Source organism: Geotrypetes seraphini, chromosome 2, assembly GCF_902459505.1.
Source record: "Geotrypetes seraphini chromosome 2, aGeoSer1.1, whole genome shotgun sequence".
NCBI classification, from domain to species: domain Eukaryota; kingdom Metazoa; phylum Chordata; class Amphibia; order Gymnophiona; family Dermophiidae; genus Geotrypetes; species Geotrypetes seraphini.
The window spans coordinates 93,448,133-93,469,718 of NC_047085.1; the positions used below are offsets into that span (position 1 = coordinate 93,448,133).

The following is a 21,586-nucleotide window of genomic DNA, read 5'->3' on the forward strand; positions in this document are numbered from 1 at the left end:
ATAACAACTCCAACACTCATATAATTCCTATGAGCGTCAGAGCTGTTACTGCCATGGCCGGTGCTAAAAAACACACTACGGTTTTGTAAAAATGGGGGGGGGGGGAGGTTGTGTTAAGTGCTTATGTATATACCATTATTCTCGTAATTTATGTGCATAATTGGTGTTTAAATGCTAACACCCATTTTATAGAATTACTCTCTTTGTACATATAGAGGGGCATTTTTAAATGAAACCAAATCCAAGTTCAGTCAAACACAAAACGCCTACCTTTCTCCAAAAAGAATAGGAACTGGATAAAATAATGAACAATGAAAATACTTAGTGGTAAGAGAGAGCTTCAGTTTCTTTGGCAGTTATATGCTGCTCAAAATAGATGCAAGTGGGAACAGTCCCTGAATAGCAAATGCACCAGTTACATCACAAGTGTTCTTTCATATCAACGTTACACCAAAATGTGTTCATCCAAAAATATCTCAAATATATCTAACTTCTCAGTGTCCATCCATGATAAATCAAATTTATATTGTGACCATCTGAAACGTGACTGATAAAGACTTCAATTTTAATTTGAAAGTATACAATGCTTATATTAAGCGTCTACTAGTTCCAAAAATTATCTGGTAGCTGGCTTCTAATAAGTCCGATGAGAGCCTCATTTCATTATCTGCCTCAGACATTTTGCAGAAAATGCTAAAAAAAAAAATCCAGTAGCGGAAATGACTATTTTTGAAACAAAAAGAGGGTCTATATTTTTGTTTCAAAAATGGCCATTTTTCAGATGTGCTTGTCCTCAGTGCATTTATCTTTTTGAACCATTAAAAAAAAAAATCATGTCCAAAAGGTATAGCGGGATTTGGGTGGGTTTTGGAAGGCTCAGATAGTCCACCATGAGTGTAGTAGTTGGACTGGGATATGGGCCTGAATCCCTCCCCATCTCTATGGTTGACCACACCACCCACTAGGCTACTCCAGGAACCTGCTTGCCATAACTGGCCATAACATCTGAATCTATCATATAGGGCAAGTAAGTAGTGTTTAAAATCTTTTGGGGGGAGGGGGGGTTGGGAGTGGGTCAGTGAATATTGTGGGAGTGTTGGGTGTCATGCCTTCATTCCTCCAGTGGTTATTTGGTCATTTTAAAGCACCATTTTGACACTTATTTATTGTTAAAATAGGTCTAGCCCCAAACGACCATGGATGTTTTCTAAAATGTTTGATTATTGCAGAAAAATGTCCAAATCATAAGCCCATCCTAGTCCCATCCAAACCATACCTCCAAACCCCTTCAGATTTAGATGCACTGCAGACAATCACCATAGAAATCTAGTAAATGGGTTTTGAAAAAAAGTAAATTGGAAGGGTTTGGCAAGAAAAAATACCCATCCGCTCCTTTATGCCACTTTTGGAAGTTTTTCTTTTTTGAAAATTAGCTCCATAGTCTGTATGTTCATAAATTTATCTGAATGAAGGTTTTCCTGGTGGAAGGGTTTCCAGATTTAACTGTGTCCTTGAGCCATGCTGACTCTGATTAGTGAAAAGGTTTGAACTTTATAAAATGTGTTGTATATGCATGTAAAATAAGTTGATAAATTTGTGCATAAAAGTGTGCATGCACTTTTTTTTGTAGAGTCATTTTTATAAGGAAAACATGAACCTACCTACATACATAACTATATACAAGTAAGGATGCCTGCTATAAAAATTATACAACAGTAAACTAAAGAAAAATTACCCTATAAAAATTACCCTAAATGTATCTGGCTTTGAAGGGAGTTTGTTTTGCTCTGAGGTCACATAATACTATGAATATATTCTTTTTTGTTTTTGATTAGTAAAGGCATGCCACCTATCTCTAATTTCCTCCTGTTTTTAGGAAAATTTCTGTAGATAAGTCATAAGCTAGATTCAGAAAATGGCGCTCAAAAATCGGCACCAAAAACAATCAGCACTCATTGCTGTTCTCTAATGGGCACTCAAGATGAGTATCCATTACCGAATAGCACTGAGTGACAATTTCAGCATCCAAACTTGGATGCCAGGATGTACACCTGCTGAAACTAGGTGTAATTTCCAGTGCTCAATCTGGGCGCACATCCCCAGTATTCTATAACACAGAGTGCAAATTTTGGGAATGCCCCAGATCTATCTCTGCACCTTCCATGGCCTTGCCTCCTTTTAAGTTGCACACTATGGCTAGGATTTTGTAAGTGCCTGCTGTGTGCCATTTCCAGGATCATGGCTCCCAAGGACCCTAGGCTCCAGAAATGTAGGCCAGAGTTTTACAGACAAAAATAGTCAAGGTTCACTGTGTAGAGAAAACAGATCTCAAGTGTCTGCAGTCAAACCTCAGAGCAAGTCGTAAGGAGGGACTTATATGCAGACTGTCATTGATCATGTGTTGACCCAAACAAACAATTCAAGTGAACAATTTTGACTGTGAGTATTTAGATCTTTGTATCTCTCAAAACTTTTGAGAGATAGAAAGATCTAAATACTCACAGTCAAAATTGTTCACTTGAATTGTTTGTTTGGGTCAACATATGATCAATGATAGTCTGCATATAAGTCCCTCCTTACGACTTGCTCTGAGGTTTGACTGCAGACACTTGAGATCTGTTTTCTTTACAGAGTGAACCTTGACTGTTTCTGCTCTTAAACAAAGTGTGCCTAACAATTGGTGATTTAGTGTGTTTTACACAATATTTTGAAGAGTCAGAGTTTTACAGGCCCACATTTCTGGCACCTTGGGTCCTTCCTGAATTTCCTGAATTGTGGCTTGCATCGCCTAGTGATGCCAAAGCCTGGTGCTGTCCCTATATATAGCTATTTCTGGGTTTGACATCACTAGACAATGCTAGGCACCATGGACCTAGGCACTGGTCTGGGAGGTCACCTGGTGTCGCCTAAATTTTTTGTTTTGATTAGGTTTTAATTGGTTTTTAATGGTGTGACCAATTAGTGTGCCATTCAGAACTAATTAAAACCCTTAAGTTAGTTGCTGGCAGGCGTGATCTAGGCATCTGCCAGTGACTAGCCTTCAGCGGCTTTTTAAGAATCTGGGTTTATGGGATTTGTGTGCGCATTGTTATAGAACAGCACATAGCAATATGTGCACACAAATTCAAATTGGCTTCCTAGACAATTTAGTTGGGTGCACGTCTTAGATCGGCACCCAAATGTTAGCGTCCATTTTGAGCAGCATATATAGAATCCAAGAGTGTGTGTGTAAATAAGTCGGATGCTCTGTAGAAGAACTGGTTAAAGGATGCTACTGAATAATTGTAATCATGGGAGCGTTACTGGTTGATTAAAACTGGCCAAGGTTTTCTTTATTGCACAGGAGGCCCTTCTGATTTATTTCTTGTAATGTTTTTCATAACTACCTTAAAAGAAATGGAGGGGGGCATGCGATGTGGATGGATATATTGTGTGGCCATGTCAATTTGGCTTGATCCATTGCCTGCTTAGCTTGCTGCTCAAAATACAGTGTACCTCGGTTTACGAGTGCACCGGTTTGCGAGTGTTTTGCAAGACGAGCAAAACATTCGCAAAATTGGTGCCTCGGAAACCGAGCGCGCTTCGATTTGCGAGCGCCCCCCCCCCATGAACCGGCACCCTCCCCCCCATGATCCGCACCCCCCCCGCAGCAATCGGGCACCCCCCACCGCAACCTGAGGTCCCCCCAACCCATCCAAACCCTCTTCTTACTTTGCTGTAGCCTCCGCAGCGGCACCGGCACCGGCACCAGCAAGTCCTGTGCGTGGTGCCGGTGCCTGAAGATCTGCTTCCTGTGCTGGACCTTGAGCATGTGCACATGCTCAAGGCCTGAGAGTTCACGTCGAACATGAACTCTCACATCGAACGTGAACTCTCAAGGCCCAGCACAGGAAGCAAATCATCAGGCACCGGCACTACGCACAGGACATGCTGGTGCCGGTGCCGCTGCGGAGGCTACAGCAAAATAAGAAGAGGGTTCGGGTGGGTTGGGGAAACCTCAGGTCGCGGTGGGGGGGTGCCCGATGGCGGCGGGGGGGAGGGTGCTGGTTCGTGGGGGGAGGCCTTCGGGGGGAGCAATGCCGGTTCTCGTGGGTGGGGGGAGGGAGCAGCGCTGCTGGCCTCGGGGGGGAGGGTGGGGGGTGGGAACCTATCAAAGCGAGTTTCCATTATTTCCTATGGGGAAACTCGCTTTAATAAACGAGCATTTTGGATTACGAGCATGCTCCTGGAACGGATTATGCTCGTAATCCAAGGTACCACTGTATACCTGTTCAGACACATTGCTGTACTATATATTCCTATGAAAAAAGAGCTGTACATATTTGTACTGTCTTTTTAGTGCACACATGGGGTTTTTTTATTGGTGAAAATAACTTGTATACATTTGTAACCCAAAAATATGTGTTTTGTTGCATTTTCTGCTTTAATCTCAATCTTGGGAATGGCTCCCCCCTCCCCCAAAGGCAAGAACTACCTGCATACTGTTTCTTGCATACAATGTGGGCAATTTTCAGACAGCTATTATACACAAACAAATTGCCTTCAAAACCCCTCTTTTACTAAGCCCAATAGCATGGGCTGAACATGGTAAATGCTCTGAAGCCCATAAGGATTGAATGGGTGACGGAGCATTTGCCGCGTGACACTCACTAGTGCTGTTTTGTAAAAGGGAGCCATAATGAATATGGATTGATGAAGGGAACACATATTTAAATTAGTGCTAGTGTAGTATGTATGCATAGGAGTTATCTCTACTATTAATGAGGTGAAATAAGTACTTCATATAACTGTAGATATGAGGGGCTTCTGAAAGGTTCTTAGCCCAACCAACAAAGTTGGGGCAGTCTCAATTGAGGGCTATATGCTTAATCCAGTGATTTTCCTTTTTTTTTTTTTTGTTCAGTATTTTTCCAATGGAACATAAAAAAGTGGAAAATCACTGGACTAAGTGTATAGCCCTTGACGGAGACTGCCCCAACTTTGTTGGTTGGGTTGAGAACTTTTCAGTGGCCCCTCATACATTAAATACTGCATTAATACCTCCCAAATCAGTTCAATTTGTTTTGAAGAACAGTAAAAGATTGACTTGTGTGCAAAAGTATTTAATTATACCCCCTCTGGAGCATACTGGGAAATGCTGTCCCATTCTGAAAAAAATGTGAATTTACTAGCTTGTAACTGTGGAATCACCCCAAAAGCTATGCTACAGTATTGAAGGGTCAGACACATACAAAACTATACCAACATCTGCAATAGAGTAGACATACTGGATGGTGTGAATAACATGAAGAAAGACTTGGCAAAGCTTGATGAATGATCTGAAATTTGGCAGTTAAAATTTAATGCTAAGAAATGCAAGGTCATGCATTTGGGCTGCAAAAACCAGAGGGAACGGTACAGTTTAGGGGTGAAGAACTTATGTGCACGAAGGAAGAATGGGGCTTAGGTGTGATTGTATGTGATGATCTTAAGGTGGCCAAACAGGTTGAAAAGGTGATGGCGATAGCTAGAAGGATGCTAGGTTGCATAGGGAGAGGTATGGCCAGTAAGAAAAGGGAGGTATTGATGCCTCTGTATAAGACTATGGTGAGACCTCATTTGGAATATGTGTACAATTCTGGAGGCCACACCTTCAAAAAGATATAAAAAGGATGGAGTCAGTCCAGAGGAAGGCTACTAAAATGGTGTGTGGTCTTCGTGATAAGGCGTATGGGGACAGACTTAAAGATCTCAATCTGTATACTTTGGAGGAAAGGTGGGAGAGGGGAGACATGATAGAGTCATAATATAAATGTGCATGAGTTGAGTCTCTTTCATTTGAAAGGAAACTGTGCAAAAAGAGGGCATAGGATGAAGTTAAGAGGTGATAGGCTCTGGAGTAATCTGAGGAAATACTTTTTTACAGAAAGGGTGCTAGATGCATAGAACAGTCTCCTGGAAGAGGTGGTGGAAACAGAGACTATGTCTGAATTCAAGAGGGCCTGCGATAGGCACGTGGGATCTCTCAGAGAAAGAGATAATGGTTACTGTGGATGGGCAGACTAGATGGGCATTTGGTCTTTATCTGCCGTCATGTTTCTATGTTTCCATGTTTCTATATTACTATCTAGTTAGCTATCAGTTATAAAGGAGGCCTTGTAAAGAAGCACAAACATGAACAAAGAAAATAAACATTATTTTGATTTACACTTGAATACTGAAATAACAGAGAACTACACACTCATTTAATGACTTACTGTTTGAACTTTGGGGAAACCCAGGCAAGGAGGATGTGCTGTTTATTCCAGGTAACAGAACTGGAGGAAGGCCAGGGAGTCCAGGATATGCTGCTGGCAGATTAAGGCCATGGAGAGAACTGCTGTCTATCATGCTTGGTGGCTGTACTGATAACCCTAGAATATCCGTGGCCTTCTTTATACGATCCAGTTCTTGTTGTGCCATCAACTGTCGAACAGTTGTAGGAGCTAAATAGTCTTTTTCCCGATCAAGTTGATTTCCCATTGTTTCTCTCACCTTAGAAATGTGTTGTTTAGAAAATATATGATCTCTGATAGACAAACGTGCAGAATATTTTATCCCACAAATTGAACACTGCATTTTTGTATCATCAGAATCAGTCTGACTTATCATGAATGGCTTCCCTATGTTAATTTTGAATTTTTTTTCTTTTGCCCGTGCATTTTGAAACCAAACCTGAACAACTCTTTTTGGTAGACCAATTTCATTTCCAAGTAATTCACATTCTTGCATGGTTGGAGTCCGATAATCACAAAAACATGCTTTGAGGACCTTAAGCTGAAGATTACTCATTTGAGTTCGAAAACGTTTATGACCTGGTCGATCACTGTTTCTAGATTTATAAGGATTATTACTTCCAAATGAATTTGGTGAACTAGGGTCAGCGATGCTTGATGTTTCACTACGATCAGCAGCATCATCAAAATCATTTTCATTGAAATAAATGCTTTGGTCATAATCACTTTCTTTTTCACTAAAACTAATTGAAGGGCTTGTTAAGGATAACAGCAATTTTTCATCACAACAGTCACTTGTAGGTGTGGTTGCTGTTTTAGACAAAGTATCACTAGCAAAAGCTCTTGGTTCCTTGGGAGACACCAAAGGTTTTACATCCTTTAAATTAGTGCTGCTCTCCATATCATTATTTCCCTCATCTCCTGTTGTAGTATCACTAATTGCTGTGTTAATTGATGAGGTTTCATCAAAGTCGGTTTTGTTTTGATCAAAACCAGCATCAGAAGGGGGTGCATTTAAATTTTCTATGTCCTCATTGCACTCTGCTTTGAAAGAAGAAGGGCTTAAAAGATTCTTTGGAGACAGCTCAGCAGTTTTACTAACAGGTGTTGATACTGTAGAAGCCAATTCATTTTCACTCAAAGGATCATTCTTTATCAATGATGGGTAATCAAAGAAAGCATATTTTTGTGGATTTTCACTTTCATCTTCCATGGAAATTAAAGGACTAGGAGGCAAACTATAGCCTGCCTGCCTGCCTTCATTCCAGTGTCGAGAGCGAATATGACTTTCTAAAGCTGATTTTGCTTTAAACAATGCACGGCAAAAAGGACATCTTTTATGAGATTGGGCAGGACCCACAGCACGAAACTGCCCCTTCCTTTCTCTGGCTCTTGTGTTTTGAAACCACACTTGAACTACCCTTTTTTTCAAGCCCACCTCACGTGCAATATGATCTAGCATTTTTCTTGTAGGATTAGAATCTAGCAAATATTTTTCATATAGTATTTCAAGTTGCTCTGGGGTAATTGTAGTTCTCAAACGTTTATCTCGGTGCTGGTCTTCCCCACTGTTTCCCCCTTCTTTCTCACTGTAGTTATTATCTTCTTTATCATCCATCTTTCTTTTAAGTGACCCAGATATTGTAGATGGAGTTGTGTGGGAGGAGCCTGTTAGAGGGAGATTCTGAGCAAGAGAGCTACCAAGTAACTGCCCTGTTATTAGAGGGTTATTAGGGTCAAAAATCATATAGGGCATGTCCATTGGTCTTTCTAAAAAGTGAGAGTGAATAAATTGGTTTTGGGCTGCTAGGAAATGCATGTGCTGGTGCTCCTGCCAAAGTTCAATTGTTGGAAATGCAACAGAACACTGGTCACATTGGTATTGTAATAACTGAGGAGGTAGACTGTTCTGCAGGGAAGCCATTGACAAATGTAATGGACTTGAAGGGATAGGTGTAGTTTGAGATGTAGATGGAGGTCTTCCTACTTGATGAGACTGTTTCTGTGACTGATGTGTTGAAGAATGTGGGTCTGAAGAATTTGCTGACATGGAATGTACTGGTTTGGTGGCAGGAACATTAGGCATGGTATCAATTTGCTTTGGATTTTCTGCTGGCAGGTCAGGTTTGGGAGAAGTCTTCCCAAGTTCTGGTTTGGGTGATGGCATTAAAGGAGTACTAGAACGAGAGCATGGATTTGTGGTAGTGGTAGCTGAAGCTTTTGGCATATCTGTTGAACTAGGAACAGTGCAATACTTTAAGATTGTTTGATCCATAGCATCCATGGAATCCTCTGTTTGGCTTTCATCTTGGCATTCTTCATCTTCATCTTTATAACACTGTTTCTTCTGATGTGTAATCAAATCAAAAATTCTAGGAAAAACAACATTGCATTTTTTGCACTGATACTGCATGTTGCTAGTTCGAATGTAGCGTTCATTTGTGAGTTCCCTTTTTTCATTATCTTTAGCCTCAGATTGATTTTCATAACTTTTTCGAGCTTTCTGACGTGCATTTTGAAACCAAACAACAATAACTCGAGTAGGCAGATTAAGAACTGTTGAAAGTTGTTCAATTTCATCATCTTTTGGATAAGCATTTGTATCAAAAAAATCTTGCAAGACCCTAAGTTGATAGTCTGTGAACCTAGTCCTAGAAGACCTCTTGCTGAAAGATGCATCATTCTTGCAATATTCTATAGAAGACTGAAGATCAATTCTACTATCTTCTAGAACTGTTATAGGAGGATTATTAAAATTGTATGGTGAATCTTTATTCCTTTGCCTTTCTTTGAAAAGTGTGTTGCGAAACCAATGTTTAATGACCTTTAATGAGAGACCAGATTTTTCAGCCATTTCTTGAATTTGATCTTCATTTGGAGAATTATTAATATCAAAATAAGCACGCAAAATCTTTAATTGATCATCTGTTATTCTTGTTCGTGGACGTTTAAACTGTGAATGCCTCAGAAAATTGGGATCTAATCCTAGCTGCTGCTGACATAGTTGTGTAAGATCTGCTGATAAGCTATCCACTGGTGGCAGCTGAAGAGCAAGTTGAGGGGGCAATGGAGGATGTTGTACTGATTGCATCATGATTGGAGGAAAGAGAGGAAGATCTAGTGAAACTGGAAGTTGTACTTGAGGTGGTGCTGTAGGTGGTGGAGGAGGTGGAGGTGGTGGAGGAGGAGGAGGAGGAGGTGGTGGTGGTGGAGGTGGAGTGGGTGGTGGAGCCTGCAAAGGAGTGGGAGTAGAGCTCTGAACTTTTGTAGAACTAGTAGTAGAAGAGTGAGGAGGAGCAGGTGGTGGGGGAGGTGGTGGTGGTGGAGGAGGTGGAGGAGGTGGTGGTGGTGGTGTTTCTGGAGAAGATGGTGCAATTGGGTAAAGCTTATCATATGCTTCCCTGTATTGACGGGCAAATTTTTCTAGCTCTCCACATGGGAAAAATTGTCCATGGACATGCTCTTGATGACTCTTTAAAATAAGAATGTTTGAAAATAATTTACTACATGCACCACACTCTAATTTGTCAGTATTTTCACTCTCACTAGTTTTGTTCTTTTTTTGCACTTTTTGCCTATTTTCATTGTACTGAATAACTAGCTCAAAGCCAAAGTTTTCTAACAAAGCTTTAGCTGCATTTCCTCTGGCACCAGAGGCAATGCGAGGTGGCGGAATTGTGGGTTCTAAAGTTTTTTGCTTTTTAATATCTTTATTTTCTTTAAACACTTCACTGTCATTAGTAAATTCTTGCTTTGGCTTCTCTTGTTTCTCAGATGTTTCTTCTGTTTCTTGATAGCTCTGGGCATCTTTTATCATTTGGCCCTCTATACTTGCTAAGCTGTTTTGCTCCTGTTTTATTAATCTGTTAACTTGGTGGTGCTGCTTTTGTGACTGAAGTTGGGGTTGAGTAGCTTGATACTGTTGTGCTTGCTGTTGTAGTATCTGTACTTGTGTTTGGCCAACCTGATGCTGTGTTTGAATCTGCATCTTCAAATCTTCAAGAAATGATCCTGCCATACTTGCCATTCCAGGCATTCCAAATGCAGCAGAACCAGGCAAACCAATATCTGGACTCAGGCTAAACTCTGCCCCAGGAATATAGAATGGAAATAGAAACTGAGGCTGTTGAAATTGTAGCAGAGCTTCGGGTGTCATAGGAAAGTGAGGCAGAAATGCTGGGTTTAAAAACTGGGGCTGAAAAAATGCAGCTTGCTGTTGCAGTTCATGCTGTAATTGCATTTGAAGCTGTGCTGGTGACTGGGGTAGGTGATGGATAGGCTGTGCAGCTATTATTTCTGAAGTCTGCTTCTTATTTAATTCTTTGGCATCTAACTGGATATCTTTGCTGTTAACTGTGGATGAATTTGCAGATTCTAATATCCCTTGGGTAGGGCTATTAGTGCTCCCTGCTATAGTATTTCCATTAGAAATGTTAGTAGATGGTTCTAATTTTGCAGCCCTTGCCTTGGTTTGGTGAAGAACAGACCTCATATGGATTTCCAATGTAGAACTTTGGCTATATGCAACATTACAAATACTACATTTGTAAGGTTTGTTATCAGTGCTGCTATTGGTCTCTTGAGGAACTGGACTTGATGCTTCCTGCAAAACCTTTTTGAGTTTATGTAAATGTGATACAGAATTATAATGGACCAGGAGAATGTTCTTTTGAGTAAAGGACTCCTTGCATACTGTACATTTGTATGGGCGAGAAGGATCTAAAAATTTTTCCATAGTAAAATTTGGTCCTTTTCTAAAAGGCAAAGTCCGCTTTGGTTCTGATCCCATATCATCTGGAATAGAGCTACTGTCACTTCCAACAGGACTTGCTTTTCCTTCCTGATCCATCTCATATTCTCTTTCTATTTCCTGTTCTAAAGCATGATCTTCAGACATAATACTTTCACTTTCTGACCACAATTCCCCATTTACAGGTATGGATGCACAAAGCTGCTGAATTTCAGCCTCATTAAGTTCTGGGTGGCCTGTTTCCAAGTGTTTTTTTAAAGCCAGGAATGTACGGAAGCTACGCTGGCAAAGGCTACACATGGTAGCAGCCCGAATTGCGTGATACTGGGAATGTATCTGAAGCTTCTGCATAGTCTTAAAAGCCAAGCTACAATGGTTACAACGGTACTTATAGACATGGCGATCAGAAACCGAGAGCTGTCTTTTTTGCTGTTCATTTAATTGATCCTGTATGGCCTCTGAGATCTTTACATCTTTGCTGTTGCTTTTATTCCATTCAGGCATTTCCATACATTCCTTAGATGGATTCTGATCTTCAGACTTAATTTCTATCCCAGTCTTTGAATCATCTCTACTTGGAATATTCTTTTCATCCATTGGACCTTCAACTGTTAGAAACAAAACAAAGATATTTTAGTTGAAATTTGTTTTATTAACAAACTCAGAAAGAGATACAAAAATACTTCCTCAAGAGAAGAAAACATAAACAGTTTGTTCCATTAGAAAATCAATTTATATAAAATTCAAACTCCTAAAGCCATTATAGTATAAAGAACCCGTCCCCAGCCCATGAACTCCCTCCTTCCCCAAAAGAAATATAATTTTAAAAGAAATAGGTTCATCTCCTTTAAAAAAAAATAATAAATAAAATTATTTTTGGTATTTTCAAACTAAAGGCTCCTTTTCCTAAGCTGCGATAGCGTTTTTAGCGCATGCAGAATTTTAGTGCGTGCTAAACCCGCACTACGTGGCTAGAACTAATGCCAGCTCAATGTTGGCACTAGCGTCTAGCATGCGGTAAAACCGCTATCGCAGCTTAGTAAAAGGAGCCCTAAGATTCATAAAAACTAAAGGCTCCCTTTACAAGGCTGTTCTAGCAATTCCCACATGGCAAATGTGATGAAGCCCATAGGAATTGAATGGGCTTTGTTGCATTTGCCGCGCGGGAATCACTAGCATAAAAGGAGTCCTAAATTGTTTATAAAAAAAGAAATAACTTACTGGAAAATACTTGTATATGCACTTTGAATATTAACCACAACATTATGGCATGTGAAGAGCAATTCTATAACTGGGCGCTTGCATATTTAGGTGTACTTGCACAAGTATAATTGCAGAATACACACACACTACCTTTATCTGAAATTCTAAAACCTAAAATTTCCACAAACTGAAAATTTTTTTCAAATGTTTATGCATTAATAATATGTACTAAAAAGCTTACTTTTGGTATCCAAAATGACACTTGGACCTAAAGTCACCTTAAAAATTCCAGCACCAGGTGTCTGCTGCTACGGCTGTCAGGGATCCCCAAGTCTCACCAGATGAAGAGGTCCTCCATATCTGTTGCCACTGACATGCTGGTCCCCCACTTCTGTGCTTGCTCTGTTCTGTAAAAACTGAACACGTGCGGGGGATGGGAGTAGTATGGTAGCGGCAGCAGCCAATAGAAAGTGCTGATGTGGAAGACCTCTTTGGCTGGTGGGGCTTGGGAATTCCTATTAACATACATAGTTATTTGGATCATGGGGAGGGGGGGGGAGAGAAACACAGACAGTAGGGTGGAGGCAGGGCTAAAAGTGACAATCTGGCTATGCATTTATTCATTATTCTAAAAACCAAAAAATTCTGAAATCTAAACAGTCTCTGATGCTGAACATTTCAGACAAAGAGTCTTCAACCTGTACTAGCACTTTCATAAGTATATACTTAGGGCTAGATTCTATAAACAGCACCTAATGTACCTACATTATAGGTGCCATTTGGCGTGGTTGTCAATAAATTACTAGGCAATGCTAAAATTCCCTCCTAGCAGTACCTAGGTGTGCTTAGGTATCACTAAGCATCCTATAGGCATGCGACAGTGTATTAGACCAGGTTTTACTTGGCCTAATTTACTTGGGCACCTAGCGATGCCTAAGTCAACCATGCCTATTCTCCACCCCAATCATGCCTACTTTTCAGGTAAGAATCAGAGGGCACCTCCACTTAGGTGTCACTAGACGCCCTAATAATTTGGTGCCAAACTCTTAATTTGTTATTTTAATTTTGTTTTTTAATTGGCTGAAAACTGGCATGGTCAATTACCAAGCCAAGTAAGCCAATTAAAAAAAATTGAGTGTGAAATCTGAAGTTATACATCCCTAGGTGTCCTCAATTAGAGTATCTAGCTATACCTAATGCAGGTGTCCTATACAGAATCTGGCCTTTACTGTACAAGTATAAATGATAGGAAGATGCCTAACCACTATTATGTAAGGCATATGTAAGTGACATAATTATAAATATAAGAAGGGTGTATACATGGGCGGAGCTTGAGGGTTACATTTACATATATAATTTACAGACTACTGTAACTTACATTTGGCCCTGTCACATTTATATGACCACAATTATTCCAGGCCTATGGCTGGTGCCACTGCAGGTGTGCAAATGATAGGCATGCCAATACTGGGATAATGCTTGTATTCTATAATTGAATTCGGGCATCCAGATTCTATTGTGGAAATGGCTCTCACTTTATTTCCTTGGGAACCATTTTGGCAGTGCTCAGTCATAGAATTGCCCTGTTTATGTCAATAACACAATTTAATCAGTGTAGTAAATATTTATTAATTTATTACATTTTTAATACCTTCCTCCCAGGGAGCTCAGAACGGTTTATATGAATGTATTCAGGTTCTCAAGCATTTTTCCCTGTCTGTCCTGGCGGGCTCACAATCTATCTAATGTACCTGGGGAAATGGGGGGATTAAGTGACTTACCCAGGGTGACAAGGAGCAGCATGGGTTTGAGCCCACAATGTCAGGGCTGAGGCTATAGCATTAACCACTGTGCTACACTTTCCCCAGCATAAAAAACTAGCTGCACTGATTAACTTATCTAAATAGTGGGAGTAGAATAATGGTTAAAGGAATAAGTTAAGCAAGCGGTAACCTGAAATCAGCAAATGATACTAGCCATATCCTTACGTAAGTGACTGAGTGACAATATCTACCCTTGCCAAAGGCATTCCCTCTGATGGCGAGTCTTTTGGGAAGGAAATCAATCTGTCTGCATGTAATTTGCTGTAGATAATAAACACCTGGAACAGTATCAGATTTGTTGTATTGATCTAGAATTACAGCAAGTTGCACTACTTCAGCCGTTAAGGGCATGGATACTGAGGAAATCCCCCATTTCCCATGGTTGATTTTTGAAAATTCGGTAGCAATTATGATCTATATTTGCATAGATTTGCATATTATATGATGTAAATTTATACAATACATATAAATATTTGTTTTCTGGGGGGAGAAAAGGATATTAGAGATCAATGCTGAAAAGGGATTGGCTGCATCTGGGGAGTGTGCGGGTGTGGTGTGGCATCATTTGGGAAATATATGAGAGTCTATCTAGTAAGAATGATTTATATTATGCACATGAAAGATATTGTCAAGGGGCTATTATATATTAGTCTGTATCCCCCTTTTTGAGATATATATATATACACATCAATAATAATAAAACCCTAAGGGGCTCATAATCGAAAGAGAAAAACGTCCAAAAACCGGCCTAAGTCAGCACTTGGACGAACATTTCTCAAAAATGTCCAAGTGCCGATAATAAAAATGGGTTTTGGACATATTTCTAAATGACCTAGGCCTTCATAGTGCCGCTGAATGACCAAAGCTATATGGGGCATTTCGGGAGACGTGTCGAGGGCGAGAGTTGGGCAGGACGTGGGCCGGCTTAGACTTAGTCTTACAGCATGTATAACCGAAAGTTTTACAACAAAGCCTAGACATGTAAAACATGGTCTAAGTCACAAAAAACAACTAAAGTCACCAGATAAGCACTGCAAACACATAAAACAGACCCCTACACACTACCCCAGTGATCACCAACCCCCTCACCCCCATAAAAAATTTTAATCATAACTTTAAAATTCAGCCTTCAGACCATCATCACCTGGCCGCCTTGGGGGTGGGTTAGGGACTCATGGAGAGGAGGACCCATGCCCATAAGCCCCTGTAATCACTGCATTGATACTTAAACATGTGCACTCCCCTATATACCCCTAAAACCCTTTTGTACTGGCATGTAAGTGGCTCCTGCAGCCATAAGGGCTATTGAGGTGGTAGATAAGTGGGTCTAGGGGATTCTGGAGGTGGTTTGGGGGGACTCACCATAACCTATAAGGGAGCTGTAGGGAGGAGAAGACATGGCACCCTTTTTGTGAAGTTCACAGCAGTGCCCTGTAAGGTACCCCACTATTTAGGTGGCATTTCTGGGTGTGCAGTCCATCACTTTGCAGACCCCTCCCACGTCCAACAGGGCTTGTTCTAGGCATTTTGGACTTGGACAGAAAGTTGGACGAAAATATGGTATAAAGATAGACGATTTAGTGGCTTGGACGATCAGATCGGCAGGACGTATAATTAGACAATTTTTGAAACGAAAAAAAAGTTGGACATATCTTTCGAAAATGTGTCTTAAGCTGTTTTTTACTTTAGACGACTTGCGAGATGGACGTAAATGGACTCAGACGTCCCTTTCGATTATGTCCCTCTTAGCGTGCATGCACACTTCTACTGCCATGATCCCTGCCTCCATGATCTATAGTTCTGTGGCAGATACATGGTAGTAGCAGCATGTGCGTGGGTGGTGGTTTTCAGCGCATGCGCAGGTGGCGGTATGTACTAGCGACGTAAATGTGATTTCCAGGAACCACCACGAACCGTTCATCATCAGCGGTGGGGATGATGGCGTGTTGAAGATCTGGTACTTGCGCCTGTTCCAGACTGGTGTAAGCGTGGCCACCTTCAAACAGCATACGGCTCCCATCACCTCAGTGGAGTGGCACCTCCTGGAGGGCAGTGTATTGGCTGCATCTGGTGCTGATGATCAGTTCACCCAGTGGGACTTGGCGATGAGTGGGACCAGGAGGCAGAGCCTGGAGGAGAGGATCCGGCACTGGCTGCCATTCCTCCACAGCTGCTGTTTGTTCACCTGGGCGAGAAGAATATTAAGGAGCTGCACTGGCACCTCCAGTGTCCTGGCCTGGTCATCAGCATGGTGCTGTCCGGCTTCAACATCTTCCGTACCATTAGTGTCTGAGTGGAACCGACCTGCCTGCAGGGGTCTCTTCTGGAGCATAGAACTTAAAAACGTGCTTTATTTTATTCACCTACAGTGTAGAAGGCTCCCTCTGACACCCTATTTCCATCTACAAGAGGTGCGTACCCTTTTCAGCACCCAGGTCTGCATCTCAACTTTCTGCCTTGCTAAGTGAACCCATCTGCACACACAATTGAATTCATTAAAGCTTTTTGATAGTGCATAGCTGTGATTTCCATAACAACCACCTGTGCCCTAAAGAAAGTAGGAGTGCTGTGGATGGTGTAAGCTAGAGGAATGAACTATGGGCTGGCTTTTTCCTGAACCGAGTGAGAAACTGGCTTCGGAGGCATCCCAGAATCATTAGTTCAATTTGGCTAGCTTTTGGCTCTTTCCTGTGCCAATGATTTGGGGCTATACCACTGCCTCTGAGCCAAGCCGCAATAAAACTGAAAAGGGGAAGACCCCCCTAGGAATAACTAAGATTTATTTCACACTCACGCCAACCACGCTGTCTCTACGTGGGAGAAGAGCCATGAGAAAGACAAGCAGGGGGCAGGGAGATAGACAGACACACAGAAAGACAGGTAGGTGGGAGAAGGGCCATGAGAAACAGACAGGCAGGGGGCTGGGTGATAGACAGACAAACAGAAATAAAGACACACACACAGAAAGACAGGTAGGTGGCAGAAGGGCCACGAGAAACAGACAGGCAGGGGCAGGGAGATAGACAGACAGACAGAAATAAAGACAGACACACAGAAAGACCAGGAGATGGGAGAAGGGGCACGAGAAACAAACAGACAGTGGCTAAGGAGAGAGACAGCAGACATATAGCAGCCAAGGAGAGAGACAGAAATAAAGGAAGACAGACAGCGGCTAAGGAGAGAGGCAGAAAAAAAGACAGACAGACAGATAGCGGCCAAGGAGAGAGACAGAAAGAAAGAAAGACAGACAGACAGCGGCCTAGGAGAGAGAGAGAGAGAGAGAAAAAAAAAAAAAAAAACCCAGACAGACAGATAGCGGCCGAGGAGAGAGACAGAAAGAAAGAAAGACAGACAGTGGCCAAGGAGAGAGAGAGAGAGTCAGAAAGAAAGAAAGACAGGCAGACACCTCTATTCTAGCACCCGTTAATGTAACGGGCTTAAATACCAGTATACAGTGTGGCCCAAATTCTGCAAATTCTGTGTCCCAATTTTAGGCAGCTGTAGGCATCCTACAGCTATCTAATCAGCCAATTGGGATGCACATTAAATATATATATATATATGCTCCCCAGGCAGGCTGCCTATATTGAAGGCACCTCCGGGAGCTTAGGGAGGCCCGCAAGACCGCCTAAGCTACCTAAGGGCCTTAGGCATACCTAGGCGGCCCTACACATATCCCTAGTAGTGCAAGAGACGATTACAATGTAGGATCTACCTGCCATGATAGGTGTAGCGGCCGCTTGTCCTCCCCCCCCCGATCATCGCTGGCAGGAGGGTGCCGAACCCCTCCTGCCAGAGGACACCCTCCCTCCGTACCCCCCCCCCCCTTGCTAAGCCCCCCCTTGCGGACCTCTCCCCTAATTGTTGGCCGGATGGACGGCTCTTGCTACTGGCCGGCCGGCAAGCCTGCCTCGTCGAAATGAGGTGGGCCCGCCCCTTTCTGGCCCATCCCCGCTAAGCCTACATTCCTAGACATAGCCTACTCTTATATCACAGATCTCCTTACGAGATTTTATATCTAAGATGGACATTAGGATATAGACTTTGCTCATAGTATATGACTTTTTATGATCTGTACAATAAAGTAACTGTTTTGTTGAATATCTGACATCTCATTTGCCTCTTTCCATTGTACTTCTTATCTTTTTTAAAGAAACTTTTCATATTTTAGATGAATTTGTTTTGATTCATTGTGGGCATTTATATGCCCCTTTTATGTTAAGATATTGCAAAATGCATGTAAGTTTATTAGATTCATAATTATTAAGTTCATATATTGGATGAAACATTACAAATTTGTTTATTTCTTCCACATTTAGAGAGAATAAAGATTTCTCAGTAACAGTTGTTATTTTGGATTCATTGCACAAAAAGGTGGTGAATAATTGGCACTAATATATTTAATTTTTAATATTTTATAATGTGCATAAAGGTTGTCACACTATTTGTAATCACATCTTATATGTCTCCATTTTTGTCTCAATTTGTGCTAATGCTTTGATGATTTACACATCTTATATTCATTTTAAGTTTTGCATTGTGAATGTTTGTTTTAATTAGTATGTATTTATTATATTATTTTGTTATTTTTTGTATAAGGACCTCTGATGCAGGCATTTGTTCCAAAACACAGTCTGTGTCGGATCATGAAATAAAGAGAACTTCATTGTCCCATTCTGTGAGGCCATTGGTGCTTTTCTTGTGTGCACTTTGATTCCCTCTTCTGTTGTGCTTCTATATAAATTTTAGCGCAACACAATTGTGCTATAAATTCATATTTATTATAAAATATACCTCAATTTTTACTGAAAATATTTCAACAGATCAGTATAATTTCAGTTCCTGAATCGGAATGTCATGCTCCATCTCTGTCACTAGTCAAATCCAGGCTAAAGATCTACCCTTTTAAAGGCTATTTTCAACTCTTAACCCCTTATTCACCTGTTCAGTACCCATGTTGTATTAATCATTTCTGTTTGTCTGGTCTGAATAGATTGTAGGTTCGGTTGAGCAGGGAGAGTCTCTTACATGCCTGTGTATAGTGTTGCTACATATAGTACCACTATAGAAATGATACATAGCAGTAGCAGCACAAATATGCTGTCCAATCTGTCAACAAAAGAGAAAACCCGCAACAAATGTTCAAATAGATAAATAAACAAATTTACTTTCAAATATCCTGAGTTGTACTGCAAAGATGATTAAAAACTAGGGGGAAGATATTCAGCCAGTGGCAGTTCTTTTAGCTGCCACTAGATTTATCCCCAGATTTCAATGCCGATCCATGTTAGGGCATCAATATTGAAATATCTGAGCATATGTTATTAAAACTTATGAACTGTATAAACACAGAACTGTGTTTATATGAACCTGTTTATGTGGTTACTTAGGGCTCCTTTTACAAAGGCGTGCTAGCCGCTGCCTCCTCCTTTTAAGCAGGTGGCAATTTTTCGACTAATTTTGTGCGTGCACTAAAAACGCTAGCGCACCTTAGTAAAAGGAGCCCTTAATGTGGTTACACATGGAATAGTGGCACTTAACCACATAATTGCCAACTCTGCCCATGGACTGCCCTTACAATAGCTAGTTTCAACTTAGGAGCTAACTGGGCATATTCAGCAAGGTAAAGGAACAGTTTCTGGTCATTGAAATCACTTTGAATATTGACCCCCAGGTTGCTTAGCTAGTCAGTTACAAATATTAATGATAACTTTACAGTGCAGTGGATAATTATGTAATGAATTCACTTAGGTTTCTAAGCAATTAGGTATGAGGTATGTAACAATGTCAACTAAAACTGTCTTGGCCTTCTGTGTTTACTTTTATCTGTGCCATGAACGGAAGGGACTTGGGTAGGGAAGGAGAAATTTCTGCATGTGTTTTACAGAAATGACTTTGCACTTGCTGTAAAGCAGGTGGAAGTCCGTCAGATACTAAAGTACCTATGTGGTCAAGCAGCTCCAAATGTTTAAGTAGAAACTCCCAAGTGTGTTTCTCTGAAAATTGTCTTGCAGGCCCACAGGTATAAAGCACCCTCAGATCCAAATTCAGCACAAGCACTCTAAAATTGCCCCCATACCTGAAGAATTTCCAGATCCTTCTACTGTAATAATTACAGGGGTGTCCCGCTCAGATTTTTCTGAAGCAGTTGTTGGCAACAGCATGCTGTTGGGCACCATCACATCTGGCACAGAAATCTGCAATATTACAAGGATACTTCAATGTGACATTCACAGATGTGAAAAATGTTCAGAAATGTGGCACGTACAATGCACAGACCTTACAGTACTTTGTAAAAGTCATCACACTCTTGTACTTTTTTAATATTCTGCTTCTAAAAAAATACAACTCAAAAGACATTAAAATAGAATTTTGTTTCACTGTTCTACACAACATACATGCTGCAAATCAAAATGAAGGAATGAATACACAGGCCAACAACAACAACAAAAAAATTATTGGTGCCTTAAGTTTGTTGACCTATTCCTGGGGTTATTTGGGGCGCTGATTCAGAAAATTCCTTTGGATAGACCGCATCAGCTCTAGTTTCTTAGATATGGTTGAGTTGATAATTTTTAAGTCTTTGGGATAGTAGAGCCAAACATGAATATTGGGCAAAAAAAAAGATTGGCCTCCGAGGGAATATATGGTGGTTGAAGGACAAAATGTAATCAATGAACCTTTGGTAGCACAAGATAGAATCATACTGCCACCACTACATATAAAGCTAGGCCTGATGAAACAATTTGAAAAGGCTTTGAATAAAGATAGTTCGTGCATTGAATACATAGTGCATATGTTACCTGGACTTGCCATTGAAAAACTGAAGGCAGGAATTTTCGATGGTCCACAGATCAGACAATTTATAAATGACCCACATTTCCTAGCATCAGTGAATGAAACTGAATCATGTTCCTGGTCTTAACTTGTTCTTGTTGTGAAAAACTTTCTTGGCAACAATAAGGCAGACAACTACACACAATTAGTAGAGGATATGCTCTTTCATTTCAACAGGCTTGGCTGTAACATGAGTGTTAAATTCCATTATCTGCACAGCCACTTAGATCGCTTTCCAGAGAACCTTGGTGTTTTACGCGAAGAGCAAGGTGAAAGATTTCAGCAAGACATAAAAACAATGGAAGCCAGATACCAAGGAAGATGGGATGAACACATGATGGCAGACTATTGTTGGAATCTTATGCGGGATTGTCTTGGTAGATCCCACTCTCTGAAGTCTTACAAAAGGAGCTTCTCGTGTGTCGAATGACTGGAAAGTTTATATCATAAACTTGTGTTTTTGGTATGAAGTAAGTATATTTTCATGTTGTACACTTTTCTTTTAATATTTAATATGTTTCTTTCATGCTTAAAATATATTAATTTAAATACAGTAAAACCTTGGATTGCAAGTAACTTGGTTTGCAAGTGTTTTGCAAGACAAGCAAAACATTTTATTAAATTTTAACTTGATATACAAGCAATGTCTTTCAATACAAATACATACAGTATACACACATCACAATTGAAACGATGATTCTTCTCTCTCTGGCACTGGA

The 21,586-nt window shown here is 40.8% G+C and overlaps 1 protein-coding gene across 2 annotated transcripts in view; it reads right to left on the bottom strand.

Moving 5' to 3' along the window:
• ZFHX4 (zinc finger homeobox 4) overlaps nt 1-21,586 on the bottom strand; it is a 568,535-nt gene that overhangs the window by 24,877 nt on the left and 522,072 nt on the right. For both annotated transcript variants that reach the window (XM_033933303.1, XM_033933304.1), the window contains 2 exons: nt 20,110-20,227; nt 6,237-11,612 (listed from right to left, as the gene is read on the bottom strand). In XM_033933303.1, the coding sequence (XP_033789194.1) occupies nt 6,237-11,612; nt 20,110-20,227 (5,494 nt within the window). The remainder of the gene's footprint in view (nt 1-6,236; nt 11,613-20,109; nt 20,228-21,586) is intronic.